The sequence below is a fragment of the Sinohyriopsis cumingii genome, chromosome 19 (genome assembly GCF_028554795.1).
Source record: "Sinohyriopsis cumingii isolate HCF-2022 chromosome 19, ASM2855479v2, whole genome shotgun sequence".
NCBI classification, from domain to species: Eukaryota; Metazoa; Mollusca; class Bivalvia; order Unionida; family Unionidae; genus Sinohyriopsis; species Sinohyriopsis cumingii.
The window spans coordinates 25,730,011-25,750,564 of record NC_142979.1 but is presented as its reverse complement, the minus strand read 5'-3'; the positions used below and the strand labels follow the sequence as shown (position 1 = coordinate 25,750,564).

The following is a 20,554-nucleotide window of genomic DNA, read 5'->3' as shown; positions in this document are numbered from 1 at the left end:
GTAAGGACAAGCTGTATACTCAATAACCCAAATTATACCCATCAATCATACACCAAAATAAGGGAATTAAACTTTTTTTGCAAAATACCTAAGATATACAAGGCCTTTTTTGAACAGCCATTATAACCAGTAAGAAAACCTGGACAAATTCTTCTTCTTTAATATTCTAATCCTATGCAAAATGTGAAACTGTAGAAAGCCATCGATAGCATCTATGAGAAAAAAACTCATCCTGATACCATTAAAATTACCTCCCCTTATCATTGCTAGGTGTCCAACCATATACTGTATATTATTAGTTTAAGCTACAGCAAAACATGAGGATGCACACATCTGTAGGTAAGTCTTGTAAGGTTTCACACTGACTGGATAAATATTCTAGAAGAAACATAACTGACTATAAAATTTCCTTTCTCCATCAAATATATTACCGGATCACTCTAATGTTAGGAAAGTAGGTAAAAGGAAAAGAGAATACATGAGTAAACCAAACAGTTGTTGTTGTTGTTGTTGTAGGGTTTAACGCCATTTTTCAGCACACAATAGGCTATACATGGCGGCCAGTAATAATGGTGGAGGAAGAACCTGGGAAAACCCCAGAAAGAACAACCAACCCACGAGAAGCTACTGGCAAGCTTTCTCACATACCCACATTGGCCGAATCCGAGACTCGAACCCACGCTGACAGAGGTAAGATGGCAGTGATCCATAACAGAGCATGCTTTAGACCACTCGGCCACTCGGGGCCCCATAAACCAAACAGTGAAAAGGATACGCTTCAAGTGAACTAATGATGTGAATGATAAAACTGCTCCCCTACCTTAAAGGCAGCACAAGTAAAGGTCATGTGACAAAGGACATCACCACAAAGTAATAAGCAGCAGAGGAACTTTTCTTACCAAGAAAACTTGCTGGAAAATCTAGTGAAAGTTATAACTCCACACCCATGTGGAAAATGTGGTGTGATTAATGGATCTGCCTATTGACTAGGTATCCAATGGACCCACTAAATTCATTTCTCTTCTCCACGATGCTAAAGCTTGAAGATAGATGCTTGTGAAGGTTGACTATATATGCTAGCTGACCAGCTCATGAAAATGCTCCACTTCCTCGTGTATGCCTTCAAATTGGTGGGTCTTCAAGTTTGTGTGATACTTTTTATTGAAAAGCTTATATCCTATGATAGACTCTCCTGATAACAGCCTTGCATGTACAAATGGCCGGTATGGGCAGGGAGGGCAAAAATGCCACAAGGGCCACTTAAACTGGTTAAGCGTTGTAAGGACTATGATGTGAATGTCTGCTGCTGTCAGTATCAGAGAAGTTGGAGGGAAGGTGTAGAAGTGAAATGCATCTCAACTAACAGAACATACACATCCAAGGCCTTTTGATCAGGCAACTTGAGATAAAGGTGGGCAATCTGTGATTCCATTTCAGCACAAAGATATCTATCTTAAGACACCCTCAAAATGTGCAAATCTGATGAATAACAGATGGGTGAAGGGACCACTTGCTAGGAAGAGTCGGATCTCTTCACAGCAATGGGCCAGCCATGAAACTGAGAATCCAGTTAATGTGTTTGATTTGGACCTTAATTTTATGCTAGAAGAACCATCACAGAAAGTCCCACATCCGAGTGCAGAGTACTGGAATTGATATATCCCCAAATCTCATTTGAGGTGACTGGACACTGAATTGTTGGACATTATAAAGGTTACTCTCCCTCAAAGCAGGTCCTTCCAGGCATGAATGGCATTGATTATGGCCTTCATTTCTAAAGGCTGATGCGAAGGACCTCCTAACTGTTGCTCACCATGGTGAAGCAAGACAAAAGATGGGATATGAACTGACATCCATGATAACAGTAGTCTCTGATCAAAAGCATCAACAGCCAAATAGCTGTCCAGCAGGATGGACTTGTCAGGAGCAAGAACAGCTGTAGTCAACATATGATGGACTTGTCAGGAGCCAGAACAGCTGTAGACAACATATGAAGGACTTGTCAGGAGCCAGAACAGCTGTAGTCAACATAGACTGGTAGAAGTCTAAAAAAAAAAACCTATGAAATGAGATTTACAGGTACTCTGGCTCCTTGTAGTATGTTGGGAAACTTGTGCATACTGAGCTCAAAATGGAGGGAATAAACACAAAATATAGGTTGGGTGACAACCACTTGCTCCACTGTCTAATTATTCCTAATAACAGTGGACCTTTCTAACCAACTTGAGTGAGTGTCCTTTGAAACCTTAAACATTTTGTTTTCACTGGTTGCATCGAAGTCCCCACTGTGTACCTCTAATGAGAACAAAAACTAAGTCATGTAATGAACCATAAAATGGTGCAAACTGAATTCCAATTAATACACTGAAAGTATGGAAGTAGTTGCATAACCCCTGGGGGTATTGCAGTATCTAACCACATGATATGCTGACTGAACTGGAAAACAGGTAATCAACATACATGGTCTGTGCCAGCTGGACAGACAATCAATATGGTCTGTGCCGGCTGGATAGGAAATCAACATGGTTAATGCCACCTGGACAGGAAATCAACATGGTCCATGCCACCTGGACAGGCAATCAACATGGGCCATACCACCTGGACAAGCAATCAACATGGGCCATGCCACCTGGATAGGAAATCATCATGGGTCATGACACCTGGACAGTCAATCAACATAGGCCATACCACCTGTACAGCCACATGAAATGGTCAGCAAGCTCGTGGTACAGCTGATATGACTGATATCTGGCAACCAGGACAACAGTATGCAGCCAAGATGGCTGGTAATACAAGCTTCTGAGGTCAGAATAAGACTCCATAAACCCTGATTTCTGGCCATGCCTGGACATGTTGTTGGATTTATCAGTGGGCTACAAAAATGTGGAAGGACAATCTCATGTCACCTCCAAGTCAAAATTTGACTGATGCAGTGAAAAGTGGGATTATCTCTTGGACAAGTCTCGTTAATTCTTTTGCAATAAGTTCAAAAGATTCTTGCTGTAGAAACCGTTTTAGGGTGAAGGCTAAAAACATTACAGCTTGCAGGTTTGCACTTAATCCATCTCTCCCTGCCTAAATCAATGTATCCATAAGATTAACATGACACAGACAGTACAAGCTCATAGACAAAATCTGCAAATTTAACAACTTATGTACAATTATCAATGAAAAATAACAAATAAACTTACTGATGTCTTGAAGAAACCTAAGTTACCAATACTATACTGACCATACAGGCAGATTGGTAGAAATAATTATAAACTCCAACAGTATCATATATAAAACTTAAAGTAAAGAACACTGTCTTTATTCACTTACAAGTCAAGTCAAACTGCAAACAAGATCCTGATCTACTATAGCATAATGCATCTGCAGATCAGGGTATATCTTGTTTGTTTTTCTGATTACTCCTAACAAACTGCACAGATCCAGATCTTCTGGTGCATAATATGACAACAGATCTGCATCTGTGCAGTTTGTGGTTGAACTTGTCTTATAAGTGATTAAATATGGTACTAAATTACTAATCGGACAATGCTTTCTTTCCTACGCAGAAATCATCACATTTTTAGGACTGAAGCCTATTAGTGTTGTTGATGTTGCCACTGTTTTCATTCAACAAGCTTATGTGCAAAAAAGAGATGTCATTCTTACTGAAGAAGGTAACACGGATGGAAATGTGGTAACACTGACGGAAATGTGGTAACACAGATGGAAATGTGGTAACACTGATGGAAATGTGGTAACACTGATGGAAATGTGTGTGGCAAACATAACTAGATATATGCTGACTCATATCTCAAAAAGAAAAAATGCAACCAGTATCGTTCCGGCAAAAACTCCATGTCAATATGACTTTCCATTTAAGAAGAGTTAGTGATACCAAAATTTTTAAGACTGGCCATATTGGATGTCCGATCAGCACCATTTTAATTCAGAACTTCATTATAAGAAGATTCCTGGTGAAAACCTCAAGCTGGTAGAAGGAGTAGTGATAAGATGGTTTCATGGCTGCCAAAACTGATCTCAGATCAGCACCAATCTAATTTAGAACTAACTAATATCATAAGAAGTCTTATGAGACATTAGAACTAACCAACATTAGTTAACATTTTCAGATTATCAACCAGAGTTCTTACATAAATATCTTGTGGAATAATTATCTTGTGGAAAAATTATCTTGTGGAAATATTATCTTGTGGAACAATTATCTTGTGGAATAATTATCTTGTGGAAAAATGAGAATAATTATGTCTTCAGTTTAACATTTTACATGCAGTTATTATCTGATAGTGAACATTAATTAATGAGTAGTGAAAAAAGAGAAATTTGTATGGTTTGTGCAGAGAAGTTCCAGTGTTTGCTTCCATGAAGAAAAGGCACAACATCTAATTAAAATGACAGAATAAATTGAAAAAACAAAACAAAATCAAGTACAGTAAAATGTTGATTATACTGATTCATTGGGGACATGAATTCATCTAGATAATCAGTCATCCACATGACTGAAAGCTAGTCAAAAAGTAGACTGGTTTTGGGTATAATGGCATTTTTCAACACACGATTAGATATGCATGAAAATCAATACATTTGGCAGAGTAAGACTCCAGGAAGAACCAACAACCCATGGGAAGCTACTGTCAATGATCTATAAAGGCAACTGCCTTAGTCAACTCAGCCACCCAGGGCCACTCAAAAGGTAGAACTGTGAACAAGCGTCAAAGGTCACTGATCAAGGTCAGGGCATCTGACATGAATTATTGACAGTTTTCAATCCTGTTTTATTATCTTGGGATTTCTGCATGGCAAATTGCATACTGTCATAGTGACACCAGCTTGAAGGTAATAGGACACAAGAATAAACTTTCTTTCCATCTCCCTCCCTCCCGTTAAGTTACATTTATTTTTACTTCAACTAGATAGTTCTGATGTCATCCATAACACTGCTGCAATTGTAGTTATACAAGATACAAGATTATATTTGATTGTACTTGTTCTTGATATTTGTTAGTCTGTTCTATGTTGGCATTGTGATTGGTAATTTATTTTTATTGATAGATACATGTAATAAATAAAACAAATGGGGTGGGGTGGGTGGGGCACATTAGTAGTCTATAAGAATGAATAAACCAGATCATCAGCATCCAGATAATCAATGTTTTACTGTATTCACAAACATTATATCCTCAAACCATTTAATTAAATGTTGAAATCAGTTCTTGTTTCTGCTTTACATCAGGACCAGCTGCCATCAGTCAAATTGCTATTGATTCTCTATCTATATCATAAAATATCATATATACCGAATGAATGAATTCGCCACTTTATATCATAGATCATATTAATCAATTGAGAAACAAATCTGCTTAGCAGATAACTAAATTTACCAAACAATTACCTGAAGTTTACATACACCTGACATTTAGAAAGTTTTAAAAGTCCCATTCTAATTGGTCTGTTAAAATGCAAATGTTGATTGGCTAATTGTTCTGTCAGTAGGAAAAACAGTAATGCACAACAAAGCATGTTATGCTTGAAAGTATTAGAGAGTAAGTTTTAACAATATTTCTTAAATTTTGGCATGAAAGCTTCAACAATCCTTGAAAGTGTCCACTCAATCTATTAAGTTGTAACAGTTTGATCTCATAAGATGATCAGGCATGGCAATTCATGAACTACACTGACACTTACCAACTCCTGTTACAATGTTGGTAATTTATTGTTTGAACACAACAGCATCAACACCAAAGATGTCACAAGCCACTGATGCAAAAACATTTGAATTTTTTTGGTATTTATAAATACAATCCTTAACCGGCTGACTACAGAACCAAAACTAGCAGTTGATCTTGCCCCATCCCCACCCCAACGCTAAGTTTTCAGACAGTTTTGCTGGGAACTGATTTCTTCATCCCAAATTTATATATGTTGCAGGAGACCAATATGTACTTTTTTCACTTCAATAGTTGCAGCTTGTACTTGTAGTGGTATTTCCCAGAGTTGTGACAATTCTGTTAATGACACTCTTACTGAAAATTTTCTTTAAGTCAATTAAGCTTTCATCAAACAGGGGTGACATGAATTAATTTGTTATTAAGTAGAATTGGAAAGCTCTGACAATCCGTGGTTACACTTTGTTTTATGATCAAGGCTACATGAAAACATCTCCTGCCTTAGCATTTGAATGAAATAATGGAATCAGTTATGTATGTTCTTTGAGGATTTGTCTTTAACTATCACAAAACGTCCTTTGATTAATACCCAATTAAAAAATTGTCATTCTTCTGCCTGAGAAACATGTTGCTCTTCGGATAATCCTTCAAAGTAACAAGTTCATCAAGCACACTGTCATGAATTGTCTTCCTTCATTAAATTTAATTGGTTATCAGTTTGCACAAATTACAAATGGATGCAACCTGTTGTATTATTGACTCGAGATTAGCTCTCCACCCCCAATAAACCCCTCTACACAAACAACAAAACAATTGATGCACATTTCCATTTAATAAAACTTTTATTATGATCTGAACTTTAACAACTACACCTCCAAAATGTTCTTAATTAGATACAATTCTTATAAATACTGCACCAAGTACAAATTGATTTTTATAACGTTATCTATCACCAAGTACAAACTGATTTGTATAAAGTGTACCTATCACAGAAGTGGCATTAAGTTTTAGGCTTAAATGAAAGGTTGTCCCAAAAATATACAGTACTACCACTACTTAAAACATTATCAAAATTGGTTTATTTGACTAGTACAGTGTGACCCCGCTATAACATGGTAGGAGGGAGCCATAAAACCTGACCGTGGTATATACCAAACCGTGTTATATGCAACCAAGTCAGTTAGCTGAAGAAAATGTACTCCCCAAAAAATTGTGGGGGGTGGGTAATAAATGCGGGCGGTAAAATACGTGCTTCATCAGCACAGTTACCATCTTAAATTGATGCATATTAAATGAGAAATACGCCTGTAGTGAAAACAGAGAAGACATAATATAATAGTTTACTTTATTTAGAGAACCATGAATTGTTACATATACGTGAATCCTGTTTATATATAAATGTCTAATGTATAGCATGAATAGAGTATCAACACCGTGTACTCACCTGTGAACCTCATCATATACATTGAATCCACAATACAAGTGATTCCATAGAAAATATGCATACACAGAGCTTTAAAATATTCAATAATTTTGTAACAGGTCATATTGGTCTGAATTCAGTGGAAAAACATAGCACAACCATGTAACGAATAACGAAACACATTTACTTTAAAGTACATTCCAAGTCAGTAAAAGTTAGCTTGCATTTTAAGCTGCCGTTGGTAGCGTTCGTAAGCATAAACTTTTTCCCTACAAAAAGGAAACTTTCACAGCACAGATAACGTGTTCCAGTCACGTTGGAAAATGAAAAAATCCATCAGATTCCATCACTTTTATTTAAGTTTGGTACTGACTTCCTTTGAAGAGAACTTCTTTGCTGTTATTGAAAAATTGTAGTCTGCTTTCTTTGATGAAGGATGCATGCGCTATTAAAGACACCGCTAAAGGACAGCTTTGGAGAACCAAATGAATGCCCATTTCTTATTGTGGCGGCAACATCAAATAATTGTATTGCATGATTGAGACTGGTATTTTTTCCATTTACTGAGTACGTTTTCATAACAGTCGGTGCTTCAAAGGTAATCTGTTTCCTTTGAAATTTCAGCAAACTATTTTATCTGGGTACATTTTTAAAAAGGAATTTCTAGTTACTGTCCCTCCATGCCTGCTGAATAAACCAATAAGTAAGATGTATTTTTTTTTTTAATTTGTGGTAGCAGCGTGATGCTGCCTTCCACACATGCGTCTGAAAATTAACAAAGGGTCAATGGACGATAGAGACGCAGGTGTTCTGATGACAGGGATTATAAAAGAAAACTTGAGTGTTCTGAAGGATTTAATTCTGAATGAAAAGAAGAGGAATTTTACTTACCATCCACATACAAATGTCAGTCTTTGTAAATATATCAATTACAAGAGAGCGGCCAAAAATCCAATGAAAGATAGATTACGAGACAATGCCTTGTCTCGTTGATCTCTTTTACCAGAAAGGTCAACAACAAAAAAGCGGATATTTCACAACATACTTAACTCATGCTAGATGTCATGATAAGCAGATTATGATATAACAATGCACTGTTTAGATGGTTTGTCAGTATGGACAAAGAATTTGTTTATGTAACAATAGATAAATTTCAGTGCATTTGATATCCAGTTTGCGGCTTCCTTTCATGGGGCCTCTGAATTTCTGCACTCTAAACCAATGGTCGTAAATAAAAGTTTAAACAGCCAACAATGTCACCAATAAATAAAAAGCCACATGGTATGTTTTGCAGCCAATAAGGAAAAACAATCCAAATTTGTGACATTGGTGAAGACCTATGCGATCCCAGAATAAACTTTTTATCCTTTTTTTTTCTTCTTACTTTTAAGAAGAAAATACTTTTTCGTGTACGAGAAAAATGCATATAAAATTTCAGGAGGCAAGCCACGATTGTTTTGTATTATTCATAAGCGATCTCTTCCCCAAAATGATAAGGAACTTTTTACATTTTCTTCAAACTTTTTAAGAATTTTTTTTTTGTGCACAAGAAAATTACATGTATATGAAATTTTGGGAGCCATGCCACGACCGCATTACATCCAAATTCGCATTATAATGGAGCACGCTATAACGGGGTCACACTGTACCTGGCACATTGTTATCTCCAAAAAATGAGGCTATTTTGGAGAAATCCAAAGACAGAGGGGAAAGGTGATAATCCTTTGAAAATATAAGCCAATATACTTATGTCACTATTTCTAAAAGGAAAAAATAATGAAACAAATCCAATTCACACAAATGAAGTTGGTAGACACCTCTGAAATCAACTGTTTTGTGGCAGAAAAGAATGTTGTGAAATACTAAAGAAAAAAATGGCATCCACATACCAGTTCAAAGATCAACATGCTTCCATAAGGATAAATCATGCAAACTGAAAGTAAATACATAGGCATGTTCACTGGAACTATATAAATCTTGAAATCTATCAATAAAAAACTCTTTGTGGATATAAAGAAAAATGAAACTAATATTGAAAAGTCATCCTCACCAACATTGTAAATTTCTGCACTTCCAAATCTCACACCATTAGGATTCAATGTTCCATCACTGCCAAAGAGATTTATAAAGAAACTATAAGTAGGATGTCTTAAAATAACTGAAATTCATTTTAAACAATTCAATGAAATTTTACAATGATCACTATTAACTCATAAAGCACCAGTTAAGTTAAGTTACTAGCAATTGTGGTCCAAGATACCGATCAGTTCACAGATCATTTCTTTTCATTGACACTGGTCTTTGTCAGTTGCTGACAGAAATAAAAGTCTTTCAATTTGTACATGTGGAAGTTTCTAAGTAATGACTTCTAACTTCAAATGGGGCAATTATATATAATTTTATCAGAGGTTTGCTTTAAATACAAAAAATATTCCTTAAATCTGAGGTCACTTCTCTAGTGGTGTTAAACTAATAGTTTACTATAGAGAAATGATTGTTTTGGGGAAACCTGTATGGATGAAGTATTGGATATTGAGGTCTTATTTGTCAAGCAAATATTTTAAAAAATTCTCATTTCAAAATTAATTAAATGTTCAGAAAATTACATTTTTCTAGTAAAATGATATTTGGAGTAAGAAAATAATACAGATGCCTACTTTATAATGTATGGAAATCCCGAAGCTATTACTTTCTACCTTAGTATGCATGCAAATCTCAGTGTTGTTACCTTCTACCTTAGTATGCATGCAAATCCCAGTGTTATTACCTTCTACATTAGTATGCATGAAAATTCAGTATTACCTTCTACCTTAGTATGCATGTAAATCCCAGTGTTATTACCTTCTACATTAGTATGCATGGAAATTCAGTATTACCTTCTACCTTAGTATGCATGCAAATCTCAGTGTTATTACCTTCTACATTAGTATGCATGGAAATTCAGTATTACCTTCTACCTTAGTATGCATGTAAATCCCAGTGTTATTACCTTCTACATTAGTATGCATGGAAATTCAGTATTACCTTCTACCTTAGTATGCATGGAAATCCCAGTGTAGTTACCTTCTACCTTAGTATGCATGTAAATTCCAGTATTACCTTCTACCTTAGTATGCATGTAAATTCCAGTATTACCTTCTACCTTAGTATGCATGCAAATCCTAATGTTATTACCTTCTACATTAGTATGCATGTAAATTCCAGTCTTACCTTCTACCTTAGTGTGCATGTAAATCCCAGTGTTATTACCGTCTAATTAGTATGCATGCAAATCCCAATGTTATTACCTTCTACCCTAGTAGTCATGCAAATCCTAGTGGTAGTACCTTCTATCCTAGTATACATGCAAATTCCATTGTTATTACCTTCTACATTAGTATCCTTGTAAATCCCAGTGTTATTACCGTCTACATTAGTATGCATGCAAATCCCAATGTTATTACCTTCTACACTAGTAGGCATGCAAATCCCAGTTTTATTACCTTCTACATTAGTATGCTTGTAAATCCCAATTTTATTACCTTCTACCCTAGAATGCATGCAAATTCCAGTTTCATTACCTTCTACATTACTATAAAGATAAATCTTTGTAATAGTACCTTCTACCTTAGTATGCAAGCAAATCCCAGTGTTATTACCTTCTACTCTAGAATGCATGTAAATCCCAGATATTTCCTTCTACCCTAGTATGCATGTAAATCCCAGTGTTATTACCTTCTACCCCAGTATACATGTAAATCCCAGTTATTACCTTCTACTCTAGAATGCATATAAATCCCAGTTATTACCTTCTACCCTAGTATGCAAGTAAATCCCAGTGTTATTGTCTTCTACCCAAGAATGCATGTAAATCCCAGCATTATTACCTTCTACCCTAGTATGCATGTAAATCCAGTGTTATTTCCTTCTACCTTAGAATGCATGTAAATCCCAGTGTTATTTCCTTCTACCTTAGAATGCATGCAAATCCCAGTGTTATTACCTTCTACCCAACATCACTATTCCTCCGGTATCTTGTTTAAATATGCAAAAATCTGCATGTGCCCATACTCCTAAAATTATACAAAAAGAAAATCTCAGTTTTGTAGATGTATCAATTCTAGGCATTTATCCATCACAAAATGCTATCTTATACAATCAAATATAGTCAAATACAGTCATCCCATAGTGATCTCTGTTGCATATATTCTGGTTGTCAGTATCACCCTCCATGTAAAACACACATCTAGTCATATTCCACAGTAACTACTGTAATGAATGTTCTGGTGTTCAGTAGAACTCTCCATTTACAAGATATCTCTCATAAGATATTTTGTCAGTTAACTACGTGCCTCTTGGTTTTCAAACAACCATCTCAAATTATTTAAACACTATCTCTCTTACTTGATCATCAACTAGTAACACACCAAGCAATATATAATTAGTCACAAGCTGGATTGTTGTTTTTATTTACTTGGCTAAACAGTTTCCAATGCAATCACAGAAACTTTAAGGATACATGCCACATACAGCTGATCATATCTTCTTAGTCCAGCTTTGTGATACAGAAATTCTGTTATTGGACATAAACCTTCTGTCTTACTTCAGTCACAGTGACCTTGATCTTTGACCTTTTGACCCCAAAATGATGATCTTCCTTATCCCAAATTCAATCTATATACAAAGATGACAAATGTTAATCAATAAGACTGCTGCATTTATCAAACTTTTGTCAATGAAAACATTTTCAATAACCAAAACAATGCTGTTTAATCAAAATGATTAGAAAATCAACCTACCTCCCTATCTACCGATTATTTTCTTGAACATACCTTTTACTGAGTTCAGGGATCAAGCTAGACTTGAAATTTCAGTAAGAAGTTTGAAGTTTCCTTTGGACAGAGTTGGAAGAAGTGAGAGCTGAATCATGAGAAGTGGGTGCAAAGCAAGAAATGCAATATATATATATATATAGTTATGTATATTTAATTCAATTGTTTGCTTGTTAGTTTAATTTTTTTTCTTCATTACATGCTTTTGTAATGTAACATTGTTTGCAGGACTTGACCTTGTCCAAAACTGAGTTAATTTCTGCTTGACCTGATTGTCTTTTTTATTTCTTTTTATTTATTTCATTTATGTAAACACAATTAATAATAGCTTCATTATTCTCTATGTGTATAAGCTTATTATCAGGATTATTATTCAGGTAAACAAGAAGGAGAAAATATGTTGACCAGGGTCAGGATTTTGGAGATTCCTAAGTGAATTTTGAAGGTTATTGTGTTGTAAATAAACAAGGCTCATTAGATCATTCTAGAAGGTTATTTTCCATTAGGTAATGGTCATTTTCAGAAAATGCTAATTGTGACCTGAGGTCAACCAGAGAACTATATTATCTTGTGACTGTGAGGATTTTAACAGTCATGCTTTAATATATAGCACTCTAAGTTGCATTGTGTTGTGACCAGTTTGGGCTGAATTTTGTTTCTTCAAATTCTTGAATTCAGGTGATTATTTTCTCTGGAAACACAAAAGTGCTCTGACAAAATTCTTGGATAAAGACATTCATTGGAATTTATACTGAATTCAAACCTAGAGTAATATTTTTTTTAATAATACAAGAGACTGTTGACACATCAGCACTCTGCAGGGTATAATAGACACATCATCGTCTTCAATTTTGGATCTCTTTGGGACTTGAACTGGGAGTTTTATTCAGCACTTTTTATTACAAGGACTTGTGGCTTTAATTCTTGGATTATTTTTGGATTTAGTTCGCAATTCAGTAAGTTCTTTTTTCTCATTTTTTTAGTATGTATTATAGGAAATAATTTTTTAAAAATTTGACAAAGCTTGTTGTCTTAACTCTTCTGTTACTGATTTTAAGAGCATAGACTTGTAACAATACAAACATACATACATACATATATATATATATATATATATATATATATATATATATATATATATATATATATATATATATATATATATATATATATATATATATATATCTATCTATCTATGCTATGAGCTGACAATGAACAATGCAGAACTAGTTTTTAAAACCAGTCTCAGCATTTTCAATTCTCAAGTCTTTGTCAAAAGCCAATAAAAATGACACACAATCTCAGGGTCAAACTTACTCGTAGTAACTTTATCATTTTCAGTCCTGGGCAGACCATCTCTTCAGATGGGTTAGCAATATTAATAAGAAAAACATTACTTAAGGAAACTTACCTGGGTACATTGAGAAATAAGCTTTCTTATACTTTTCATTATCTGGATCATTCCAGAAGTAGACTGGCATGGAGGGGAATGGCTTGAGACATACTAACTCACCACTTTTATCATACACTGGATTACCTGCCACGAAAAAAATATTTTTAAGACAATCCTTCTCACCTCTATTTAGGGTTAATGGTAACATTCATGACAGCAAGGCCTCTCATGTTAATGTGACATTTGCATAGGTCTTTGACTGTGACAGTAAGGCCTCCCATGTTAATGTGACATTTGTATTGGTCAGTGATTCATCACAGCAAAGCCTCAAAATCTTAATGTGATTTTTATATTGGTCAGTGATTTGTGACAGTAATGTCTCCCATGTAAATGTGATATCTGTATTGGTCTGTGATTCATGACCACAAAGCATTCCATGTTAATGTGACATTTCTATTGGTCAGTGATTCATGACAGCAAGACATCCATATTAATGTGACATTTGTATTGGTCAGTGATTCATGACAGCAAATGACATTTGTATTGGTCAGTGATTCTCTGAGATTCTTATATATTATACATTTACCTTGAATCCAACACAAGTTAATAACTGTTTTAAAATTCCAACAAATTCAAATGGCATAAAAAATGCACAGTAAACATTCAGGACACTGTTGTCTTTTTGAATTATCAAAATATTTATCTGAATTTAAAGATTTAAAAAAATAAAATCATAAAAATAAAAATAAAAATATCAAACAGCATAAAATCAAAAATAATGTTTTCTTTACCTGAAAATTCAGTACCAAAACTCTCTTTTAAAAGTTTAAAATACTGATAAAGGGAGGGATAGATGAACAGACAAATGGATGAATAGATGGAAAAGACATTCCATCATTGATATGTAATACAAGAACTCCATCTTTTAAATACAGAACACTGGCAAGAAGACACCAGAAGTGTTTGCTGTGTCTTAACAAAACCTTGTATGTGTGCACATTTGAGGGTGGTATATTGCTTTAGCAAAGACAGCTTCTGGCCTTTTAACAAATTATAAGACAGTAAATTGAGAAGTAATATATATAATGAACATTCTCAAGCATGTACAATTTTATTCATTACTCAAATACATTATTTTACAGAATATCAAATTGCACATATTTATTTAACCACTGCATGGACACAGCATAATAAGTGCAACTCTTGAAAATTATAACATAATAAACATGTTAAAGCAATTTTAACCCAAACACCAATATAATTTGCAACTAATTTTGCCATCTATATCAACCAGTTTTATCGAATAATTCATACCTGAAGGTCAAATATAGATTGAACAATCAATCCTTAAGTGCATATTTTTTTAACGAATTTAAAAACAAAAATGTGTCAGTTAAAACTTTGCTTTTCAAGTACAATTGCTTCCCACCCAATTGCTGAAATTTAGCATTAAAAATAATGTACAGTGACAAATTACAGATGGCCATACCCCCCTTGACTAAGCCTATCTTTTTACAGCTATGTGTAACATCAAAGCAGAATAAACTTACTATATATTACTATACAAGTTCACTGATGCAATGGGTATTTCAATGATAATGCTACATAGTCATCAAGTGGGAAGGAAGAACAGGAAAAAAAATCATATTTTTCTTCTGAAGAAATGAAGATGCATAAAGTATGGATTAATCAATTAAACTGGGTCCAATAGAAAGCATCATCAAGAGGTTTGCTGGCACTGCAAACTGTCAATTTCATTTCAAGCTTACTATAGGCAAGCAAATTGTCAAACTTCATTTTAAACACAGAGTAGGGCTTCAAACAACCACTGAAACCAGATGTACTTTCAGGAAAGAAAGAAAAGGAACAAAGAAAAAAAGTCATGCCCATCATAACGACAAATAATTTAAAATTGAAAGCACATTTCTTCTTTAGCCTACCTACAAAAAAGAAATATACATACAAAAAAGAAATAAACAATCATAAAATATAATGTACAATATAATTAAAGATTATTTAAATTAATTTATTATGTATGAGTGATATTTAGAAGTTTGTCCAGATTTACCATTTCAGTTCACAACATTTCATTCTGAATGATTTATTTTTGAAAAATGGACAAAACAGGCTTTACAAAAATGTATTTAAATTGTCTTTGTGACTTACAAAAAAAAAGTTTAGAAAATATACTGTATATACTTGCGTAAAAGCCAAATAATTTAGGAAAAAATAAAGCCCTGGAAGAAGAGGGGTCAGCTTATCCGCAGGCCAATGTCTAAACTTGACAGGTTTTAAGTCTTTTTGTTGACTACTGTATAATGGCTGTAAATCGTGGGACACGAAAAAATATTTTTTTTCCGTGTCCAAGACATATACACGTAAAAAAAATAATTTTCCATGTCCTGACACTTCTTTAACTGTTATAAAGTACTATTTTGTTATTATTTTGCATGTGCATATTTTCTGATTTCTCCAACATGAAATTAAATAAAGGTAAATGCAGACTTCATAATTTCGGGCTGGTTGAGTTTACCCAGGAGACCAGGCTGAACTATAATGTACAGCACTTACACGGTGCAAAGTGTGCTAAGCATCACTTAAATCCTAATTTATTCCCAAAGATATTAGTTGCAGATTTTGCTTTATTCATTTTTTTTACCAAATTGCATTCTTCCAGATAACATTTCAGCTAGTCTTTAACAGCTGTTTCATTTACGTTGAATCATGTTCTCACAAGTTAATAATTTTCAATGATACAAGCAATCCTACAAACTGAGGTAACATTTATGAAAAGGTACACATGTTCAATTGTACAAGGCACATAACCAGCATAACTTATATGTTCATGAAGAACTGTAATAATAAAGGCTAAAATTCTCATTATGTTTAACTAATATCAATCTACTTTACTTTTGTGTTTTGGCTGAACAACATCATAACTTTCCTCACAATGGAAAGCTTGATATTTTGGCGTCTCCTTTGTTGATAGTTGGCCTAATTTGCCTTTCGTTTTCCGACAGCAATAAAGGCCAGTTAATCATAAAACCCTGAAAATGGCTTGTGTTAAGAGGGAATTTTGACCGGTAACTATACCAGTACATTGATGTGCAATAGCCTTTCATTCCACAATATTAGCACGACTACCGTAGTTTCGTAAAACGGGATGTAAGGCATACCTGTAAACTTTTCAAAATCCAAGTAGGGAGAATGAATAAAAAAATTGGGAGATTGGAACCTAAAATCAGGAGGTTTTTCCTGGCATTTTTAAAGCCTTGGTTTCACTAAATATTGACCAATCTTCTGGGTCCAATATGTGTGAAATTCGCAAAGGATGAACTGTTTTCCCTGAGACACCCCCTATTTCCCCCCAGGACATGCCCAATTTTCATACTGTGGTCAGCTGTGACTAAACTGCACAATAGCTAAAGGTTACTTTTAAATAAACAAGCAAGAAAGCCAGCATGACAAATCAGAAGTTAATCCTGCTTATTGATGCAACTATTTTGTGAAAATGACTGGCCCTCTGTCATAATTCAAAGAAACCATGTTCTACACTACTGTGTGTTATGCAAGCACCAGCAATTGATTGGCAAATAAAAGATTCCCAATTTTATTGAACTAAAAGTACCTAAATAGGCAGCCTCACAGTACCGTACATATGGCAACTATTTTCCCCTCATATATCTGACTTTATTTCCTTATTGTCAACTTGTATGGCATTTAGTATTGTTTACTAAAAAACATATGTATTCTGAATTAGTTTTTTGAGGACACATTTGCCACATGTTATGTATTTTGATTCATTCCTTCTAATTTAACGATGGTAATTAACGTTCATATATATGGTATAGAAATGCCAGGTGTTCACTTGTGTTAAGTTTCTTTGGTGGGAATGGTGCTATAGCATATGGAGTTACATCAATCAAGGTGATCATTTTTGGGATTGAAAGTAATTGTCAACAATTTTATTGTTGTGGTTTATTTTTTGTTCTGGTTTATTTTCTGATTTTTGTATTCTTGTAGAGGTAAAAAAAAAATCATAAATTTAAGTGAATAATGTTTAAACTTAACATTCCATTTATTGAAGAAGCGAATTCTTTCTAGTAAAGTAACTATTTCGTCACCACAATATTCACAGGTGATACAAAAGAAAATGGCTTCCATGGATTGCATATGATATCTCTATTTATGTAGGAGTTTTCCTTTTAAGGATAAATGAAAATCGATGACATAATGTAATAATCGAGAGTTCTCTGCAAAACTCAGGAGATATAATGAAATCGGGAGGTTGGCGTGGAACGACCCTAAGAATTGGGATTTTTTTCCTCCCAGCATGAGAGTTGACAGGTATGGTATAAGGTTGCTTACATCAAAGCAAAATACAGCTCAGCTTAGCATAATATTTGAAGCATCATTTCTAAAACTTCATTACTGTATTTTGGAGATAACATTCAAGTTTAGTGCAGTGGTGCCCATGATTTGACTCCAAGGGATGTACTTCATTCATTGGAATGTACTTCATTCAGCACCTGTTTAAACCTACAATGTACATGTGGTGGCGCCATTATATAAATATGTTCAGTAGCCAAACATTTTAATGAGTTAGGTATGTACAATTTCAAGGCAAAATAAAAACGTAACTACTGGTGCACTGATATAAAATGTCAAATGCAATAATGCATAAACAAACAATAACTGAGTCAAAAGGGAGAGGTAGTGTTACAGCAACTTGTGAATGCTTAATTCTTGTCATTGTTCGATCAAGTTATACACAAAACTAAATTAGACAGAAACAATAAGAAAAGAGAAAATTAAATAAATTACTTTTCAAACAAGTTATACCAGTTTTTAAAATAATCATAGATGCCAACCTGAGAGGAGTATATGTGTAATTTATGTTAATATAAGTTTGCCTAAATAAGTGCATTTAGAACTTACCACATGCATCTTATGATGTCATGAAGTTGTGGGTCTGCTTAGATACGGGTCATGCACTTTTAAGTGTTTAAACCTATTCAGTTTGTGGGGTCGGTTTATACGTGAACGGGCTTATATGCAAGTATATATGGTACTCAAAAACACCAACATTTCACTGATGCACTTTATATCATTGTAATTCTTCCTAACAATGTATATTGTTCCATTTGTTCCTTTTTCTATTTAATTTTTCTTCTTTAGCCATCAGTGGCTAAAACAGTGTATGTTGGCTATCTGCAGTAGTATTGATCATTTGAATTTTTGCGATACCCCCCAAATCACTCTTTATGTTTTGATCTTTGATGAATCTCTAACACTAACAACAGTTTAGCAAGTTTATCGTTGCCAGGCTTCTGCACCCTCATAACAGAAGTTGATAAAGTTTACTCTATTAAAAATTCATTAACACTTTTATACTGAATACTTTGTGAATCAAAAGTACTGTAGGTATAAAGGATATGGAGTTTACTAGTCTTTACAATGCAAAAACATGTATGGTATAACTGGATGAATGGTGGGCAATAAGCATATGTAAATTTACCCTCTCCCCATTATGGATACAAATCTATAATCAACTCAAATTATTGGAAACACTGATGTCTTAAAGACTGAATTGATACTAATATACATAATATCAAATGAAGCACATAACTCTGAAGATACGATTATTCATGGTCACTTTTAACGTCGTAAACAGACTGCTAAATTCTCTTTGCATTTTGAGACGATAGCCATAATATGTACCAAGTTTCATAACAATCCATTAAAAACTGTATAGCATTCACAAAATTTAGTGACATTGATCATCGAGCTGTGAGTCAGAAATGGGAATACGCTGGAATAATAATTACAGGGACACAAACAATTTGTCGATATATTGAGATTAGAATGATGATATGTTTCACAGCAATCTGTACAAACTTCAGGGCAAGTTGTGTTCATGAGATTTTGTTTAACACTGCATCAAGCTGCAGGAACACATGGATAACAGCTAGCAAGAATTATGACAGCCAAATAATATGCTGCATATTCAGATAAAGGCCATTGAATATACAAAAGTTTCATGGCAATCCATTAAAAACTCTGAGACACGTTGCATTCACAATACTGTCATCTAGCAACAAGTCAAAAATAGCAATAACTTCTGATAAAAATCACAGCAGCACAGTGATTGTTATATATGTACCTTGAAGTTTCTTAAAAGTTCTTTACTAAATGCTTGGTTTATGACCAACATTTGCATCAGATGGGTAGCACACTGATTTGTCAATATGCACATCTAAGTTCCTAAAAAGGTATTTACTAACTGGTTGGTTGATGATCAACATTTGCATCTATGCATGAGAAGCTCTTAACAAAACAAAATAAATATTATAATCTAGCAAGCTGTGAGTCCTTGGAATGTAACAGTGCCAATGTGCACTTTATTCTTTGATGTTTTATAGTTAGCAAAGTATATGATCAGTGTATACAGACATAATGACAATAAAAAACAAGAGTTACATTTAAATATTAAATCCCTCTAAATCATGCTGTCATGTATGGTGGTACATGATTTTACACAAAATATACATGCAGACAATGATGATGATGATGATGATAATGATGCCATCACTATTGAAGGTTGAAATCATTTTATGATGGCAAGGCAATAACTTCCTTAGTGACTAATTTCTTACCATCCTCGCCAAAAGCCCGCATGTCACAGCCCAGAAGACAGCCCTGGATCTCCCCACAGTACACAGGCAACTTCCAGGTTTGACCCATGAAACATGCAATGATATCCGTTCCTCCTAGAAGACAGGAACAACAAAGCCATGAAGAACAATAAATTACATTGTGAGTTTTCACCTGACGTATTTTCTACATAAACAAGAGTACCAAGAACAGTACATTAATACCCACCCTGTTTTTGATGATACTCTGGGTAGGCATATAATATTTATATGCATTACTGGCTGTCTGATCCTCATGAACATATGTGATTAATATTTAGTAGGACATGGTTGACTCTCAGTAATATGCAGTCTTTTAGTCAACTTCTTGCAGACAAACCATTATTTTCTTATTAGAATCACCATGACCCTTTTGGCCCAATATATAATAAACTAAAAGCAAGACATCCACAAAATTTGGTTAAGAAACATACCCTTGAATAAACGTTATTATACAAAAACCAATTCTTCATATAGGTCAAAATGATACTGACTTTTTCCATTTACCCCCCCCCTCCAAAATTAAGAGGCCTTTACCAGAAGCACAACCATTTTTCTAC

The 20,554-nt window shown here is 34.3% G+C and overlaps 1 protein-coding gene across 1 annotated transcript in view; it reads right to left on the bottom strand.

Moving 5' to 3' along the window:
• LOC149775314 (acetoacetyl-CoA synthetase-like) overlaps positions 1–20,554 on the bottom strand; it is a 94,772-nt gene that overhangs the window by 8,769 nt on the left and 65,449 nt on the right. The window contains exons 13-16 of the mRNA XM_089944162.1: positions 19,959–20,072; positions 13,321–13,446; positions 11,081–11,150; positions 9,149–9,207 (exon numbers count right to left, since the gene is read on the bottom strand). Coding sequence (XP_089800288.1) covers positions 9,149–9,207; positions 11,081–11,150; positions 13,321–13,446; positions 19,959–20,072 — 369 coding nt within the window. The remainder of the gene's footprint in view (positions 1–9,148; positions 9,208–11,080; positions 11,151–13,320; positions 13,447–19,958; positions 20,073–20,554) is intronic.